Here is a 6,507-nt window from a genome sequence, read left to right on the forward strand (position 1 = left end):
CTCTATTGGAGATGCGAAAACATACTTTTGGTTGAAGTTCGTTAATTTTTACCAACTGTTTTTGTCCTAAAATACTTGTCATATTTTACCTTTTAAGCATCAAATTACATGTTTTTTTATTAATATTTCAAAATGTATATTTCAACATATTGGTAAAAGAAGAATTGCAATTTATAATACTTTTTTGTATAGTTTTTGAATATATAAACTGTAATTATAAAATATTAGACTAATTTAATTCAGTTTAGTACCAAAAACTTAGTTAAATTGACTCTTGAAAAGTACTAATATGAGACGGAAGAAGTAGTAAATAATTTGAGAACATTGAATATAACTTAAATGACAAGGTGATAAGTGATTACTAACCATGAGTGCAAATTGCAATTAATCCCAAGATGGTTTCAATTTTGAGATCATAAGTTATTGGGCTTAGGAGATCCATCCGTCCAAAGCTGTCACTTCTACATCATTTGGTTATAATTGGGCTTAATATTTTGGGTAAGGCCTGTTCAAATTGTAAACAGTCGGTCCGTCTATTATTTCACCAAACACAGTCATCAATTGATTTATCAACGGAAAGTACTCGACCTGAGCCCAATGTTAACCCAACCCAACCCAACAAATCACTGAAGAATTGATCTGTCAAAGGAAAATGCTCGGGTTTTTTCATCAAATGAGTTGATCTTTAATTTTGAGAAAATAACACTTGTATTCCAAAGGGAAGCTATTTACAAGCGGATATTCCGTTACTTTCATACCCCTGTCTTTAACTACTAATGCGCATATATATATATATATGTAATACATACTCTGATGGTATCAAAGAGAAAGAAGCAATACTTCAATGAAAACACTACTCAGTTAATCCTTGATACCATTAGAGTATATATATATTCTGATGGTATCAAGAAGGAATATGCAGTGTTTAAGTGAAAAGACTGCTCAATGACTGCTTGATACCATCTAGAGTGTATATATACTCTGATGGTATTAAGGATGACAAAACAGTGGTTTAGTGAATAAAACAAGGGGGTAGTTGGGGAAATAGTTTGAATCGTGAGTCCAATCAGGATAAATAGTTTGAGTTGATCCAATTTGGATAAATATTTTACATAATGAATCTAATTTGTGTAGTTTTTCCTTTAATTTTTGCTCTTTAAATGGGAGATTTCTAATTTTTGTTCTATGCAATTAGAGTTAGTCATCTATCTTTTTGTTGTTGTATATTGTAGCTAACCTTCTCCTCCTCCTACTACTACTAACATACCATAGTGGCATTAAGAGAGGGCATACCATATGTAAATCATATTCCTACCCGGTGTAATTTCACAAGTGGGATTTAGGGAGTGTATACTATATGTAAATCTTACTCCTACCTTAAAAGTTAGAAGGTAGGGAGATTGTTTTCAATAGACCCTTGTTCAAGGAAAAAAAATATCAAAGCAAACCGAAAAAGAAAGAAAGTGAAGAAATCATGGCAAAATACTATGACAAAGCAAATAGTCTGATAATCGAAGTACAAGAGTCAAGAGACATACAATAGATAGTAACAAAAATCAAAGACAAGATATTAAAAAAGATACCATGATTACTAATATGAAAGGATAAGCGAGATAAATGTGTTACTACCTAACATGCAAATAGTAACACTACTATTTGCACCATAAACTTGATCAAGAGGACCAAATATCTCTTCTCAAAAATGAAGTAAGCATTATGAGTTGTGATTGTCCTGTTCATAGTTGAAGTATGATAAAAGAGAACTATTCCAAGTCTCCTCAATTAGAAAAAAAAGGAATGGTGGAAGAAGGAAGCAGAATGAGCCTACCAACTTAGAAAACACATCCAAGTTGATGTATTGAGTGGAATAGAAAGTTGCACCAGTAGTAAAGTACAAACAAAAGGACAATAGGATGACTCAAATGTCATCTCATGATATAAAGTAAGAAATGAAATTAAAAAAAGAAAGAATCCATTAATTTATAATCCAAATATCCAATTGTACAGGTTGTAAATTGTGATGTTAAGTTGCGGAGACACGCAGCCGTTCGAAAACAAACTTTGGAACATGACACGCAAGAAAAATAATAATCTATGACGCTTCATATTGCTTTTTTTTTTGCTTTTCGAAAGTTAATTGATTTTAATTTTGGATTAATTAAATTGATTTTCAAAAAATGAAATGTAATAACTATTTTTGGGATAGAGGAAATACTAATTACTTACATGTACCTTAGCTATTACACTTGGTACTACCATCTTCCTTCACTCCCTCTGCTTGAGTTGATTTTTTTTATATTTGTGATTTAAAATAAGTTATAAATATTTATATTGATATAAATTATCTTATTAAGTTTTTAAAAATTTAATACAATATAATATTTTAAATAAATTATAAGGAAATATATGACACATAAATCAAAGAATTATTCAATTTGTACTTATTAAAAGAAACTAGTACGCAATAAATCTAGTGGTATTTTACATAACATAAAATCCTAAAACCTGCTTTTTGCTACAGCCTACAGAGAAAGACAGGGCTCAGTAGTCTATCATTTCGAAAATAATACTTTCTTCCATTTTAAAAAGAATTACACATTTTTCTTTTTAGTCTGTTTACAAATTATTATTTTTATATTTTAATTTCAATTTTTCATGTAGTATGTATAGAATCATAAGATTAAAAATATTTTGATACATTTGACATAACTTTAGTTTAGGACTAAAAGATTGATTTATTTTATTTTTCATAAATTCCGTATCAAGTCAGCTCATTATTTTTTAAACGGAAGAAGTATTATTAATACATGATTAACTATACAGTCTATACTCCTATGTTATATATATATTTACTATAATAGAAATTGAATTTCTTTTAACTTTTTTTTTTTGGCTTAAGTCATCTATAACTCCTTAAAGTTGTCCGCATAATTCACTTAGACATCTCAACTAGGACTCTTACCTATTGAACACCTAAATTGTTCAAAACATATACCTATTAAACACAAAATGCTGATGTGGCGAAATAAGTGTAACTCACTGCTACTGCTATTGAGCGCGTGAATGAACTTTTTTTTTAATTTTTAAAAATAAATTAGTGCTTATTTTCTTGACACTTGGTATGTATTAATTAAATAACTAAAAACTCATTTAATTAAACATTTATCTCTTTATTTATAAAAGAAAATAACCCCACACCCATGTACAAGTCCTCTTCTTCTTCTTCTTCTTCAGCCCACCATTTTAAAGACTTCAAATTCTCTGCCTTTTGTTTTGTTCTTTTTTTCATTTTTCGTTATAAACAAACTAATTGAATTTGCAAGAAGAAGGAAATAACCGGACCATTGGAGTTAAAAGTTAGCCGACATTCATGCATCTCTATTTTCAATAACTCCGATCAAGCAACCATCACCATTCATTAAACTTATTAAAAATGGTATAAAAAAATTGATATTCTTTTGATTTCTCTTCATCGTCGATTTTGAAATAATTTATCAACATCGATTATTTTCACAAAAATTTCAATAATCACAAGAAGAATAGAATACAATGAGTGACAGGGGAAGAAAAAAAAGACAAAAGATTAGGTGGGTGGATTAGGGCTGGGTGAGAGATATTTTCTTTTTTGTTATCGTTAAGGAATCATGGTGGAGTGACAGGGAAGAAGATGAAGAAGAAAGGGCAATGGATTAAGTGGGGGGAGAAATTTTCTTTTTTATTCTTTTTTCAATTTAATTTTTCTAGATTAATAAAGGCTGAAAATATTTTTCATTTTTCAAAATTAAAAATTTGGACCCATGTGCCACGTGTCGTAATTCTATTCGTGGTTTTTTAAAGAAAATGTGTGTGAATCACACCCACAATATTTGTAAAGCTAGTTGTCATTTTATGTTCAATAGATAAATATTCGTTAATATTAAAATGTCTAATAGGTAAGATTCCTAGTTGAGGTGTCTAAATAAATTATACGGATAACTGGACCGCGGATGACTTAAGCCTTTTTTATTATTATTTATTTCTTTATTTTTACTTTTAAATTATCACCAACTGTATTCTACTAGGACAATAACCACACTTGCTTAACCATAGTTAGTTACTCTGTTTCTCTTTCACTTGTCTATATTATATCGCCTTCCTCGTCATTTCTCTCTACCCATACACCCTAAAGCAGAAAAAACGTGAACTCCAGAAGAAGAAGAAAAATGAGCTGCAATGGCTGCAGAGTATTACGAAAAAGATGCAGTGATAATTGTACCTTAAGGTCTTGTTTGGATGGAATTGATGATCCTCAAGCACAGGGTAACGCTACTCTCTTCGTCTCCAAGTTTTTTGGCCGTAGCGATCTCATGTCCTTAATCGCCGCTGTTCCCCAAAATCGAAGACCTGGTATTGTTACCAAACACGCCTTACAACTTAATTTGAGTTCTGGTTTCTGAATAATTGAAAATTATTTCTATATACCTGGCTGATTTGATGAACTTTTCGTTACTGTAGATTTGTTTAAATCGCTGTTGTTTGAAGCGTGTGGGAGGACGATGAATCCGGTGACTGGTGCGGTAGGGCTTTTATCGACGGGGAACTGGCACGTGTGTCAAAAGGCGGTGCAGACGGTTCTCGCTGGTGGAAATCTACGGCCGGTTTTCGCCGGGATTTTAACTCCGCCTTGGTTCGATGATTCCTTCCGTTTCGGCGGCGCGTGGGATATGCCAAACCAGTTCTCTAACAAATCCGAATCTATGTTCATAGACGGATCGGATCAAATCGAGGGAATGGAGTGGATAAGTTCGGAGAAGAGATGGAATACGTCGTCGTCTTTTGGTTCGGAGACTGAGTTATCGGATATATCGCTGGGTTTGGATAGTGGATATGGATATGCAGAGGGTGTGAAAGGGGAAGAACCGAAACTTCTGAATCTCTTCGTTTGAATTTTGTTGTTTAACTACAAAATTTATATGACGTTGCCATCGCAACTGAGTAAGAAAGTAGAAATAAATACTTAATATTACTGTAGTAGTTTTCGAGTTGAGTTTGATATTTTGAGTTCGAACTTAGTTGGAAAATCGGAAACTGTAATGATCTGAACATGAGTTTTTGGAGTGTCAAACTGACCATTTTTTTGGCTGAATAAACTATATATTATACTTATATTAATGAAATAAACATGATTTGTGCTTCAATTGTGCCAATTCCACTTGCCTCAGTTAGGATTTATATCTCCAGTTTTTAGTCCTCATATTAATTCCATTTTATACGATCAATTCCAAGTTTACATTTCTCTCTTTGTGTTTGTAACTATATTGTATAATTGGTATATTCGACCTAGTGGTCGATATAATTAAGTAGGAAGAGAACTATAAAATTAATCCAGAGATGAAAAAAGCATTGAGTGTTTTTTTTCCTGCCTAAAGGCTTCGTAGATAAAGTTGATTCGATGCCTATGTTGGTACAAAGTATGAAATAAATACTTTATGGAATAATCAATCTGTTCAAGCTGACTCAAACGCTATCGTCATTAAAACATTGTCCATATTTCAAGTAGTAACATCAGCAATTTGTTACTATATCATGAAGACTTCATGTGGAAGAAAAGAATTAGCTCTCGGGGTTCATAGAAGTTTGAGGACTTATTACACATTTCCTATCGAGCATAATTGACGTTGTGATCAAATTAAAAATTTCTTAATAAGTTCTTACATAGTTTTAGAACTTCAATTATGTCATTTTAATACCCTTTTAGTAATCACAATTTGAAAGAATTGAGTCAATTTATATTAGCTAGAATTATTAGGTTTATTCTCAAATTGAAGTGTATTCTTTAAATAAAAGATTAGATTTTACCGTCTCACACTTGATCTCATGTCTTCCACAGTTAAAGATGGAGGATTCAAATCTCATCACTAGTGTAGTCTTTTCCCTCCCCTCCTCCCTCCTCTCCGCTCCCCCGATGTAATAAAATAAATTATTTAAAATAATAAAAACTTAAAATCTCCCAAGTTGAACAAAGAGTGAACTACAATTGAGAATAATTAGACAGATATCACAATCATGGATTTATTGAAAGATTAAGCATGAGTTGTCACAATAAAGAGGCAAACATAATATCTATGAGAACTATACAAATCTTATCACTCAAAACTCAACTTACATAAAAAAAGCTAAAGGGCTATACATTGAAGAAGGAAAGAATTCATAAGTGGAGAACATCAAATATCTATCAAATTAAAGCTCCATCAAAGGGACCAATCCTCTCATTAAAACCAATAGTTAGTAAAAATGCAAATGTAAACATAAGGTTCATTTATAGAAACAATCTCATTACAACCAATAGTTAGTCAAAATGCAAATGTATACATAAAGTTCATTTGTAGAAACAATCTCAAATCTAAGGGAAAAAAAAATAAGAAGAAAGTATTGTATTCCAATCTACTTTTACTCATTTGTTGTTATATTCTTTTCCAAGATTTTCATCCTCACAATATTTAGGAGGCACACTCCAATGTGCAAGTC

At 31.4% G+C, this 6,507-nt stretch overlaps 1 protein-coding gene across 1 annotated transcript; it reads left to right on the forward strand.

The window, feature by feature from the left end:
* The first annotated feature begins 4,167 nt into the window (after positions 1-4,167).
* LOC102601447 (LOB domain-containing protein 38-like) lies at positions 4,168-5,026 on the forward strand. Its single transcript, XM_006361996.2, has 2 exons — positions 4,168-4,386; positions 4,495-5,026. The coding sequence occupies exons 1-2, from the start codon at positions 4,203-4,205 to the stop codon at positions 4,923-4,925; spliced, it is 615 nt and encodes a 204-aa protein (XP_006362058.1). The 5' UTR covers positions 4,168-4,202; the 3' UTR covers positions 4,926-5,026.
* Positions 5,027-6,507: the final 1,481 nt, after the last annotated feature.

The sequence above is a fragment of the Solanum tuberosum genome, unplaced genomic scaffold (assembly GCF_000226075.1).
Source record: "Solanum tuberosum cultivar DM 1-3 516 R44 unplaced genomic scaffold, SolTub_3.0 scf00381, whole genome shotgun sequence".
Taxonomy (NCBI): Eukaryota; Viridiplantae; Streptophyta; class Magnoliopsida; order Solanales; family Solanaceae; genus Solanum; species Solanum tuberosum.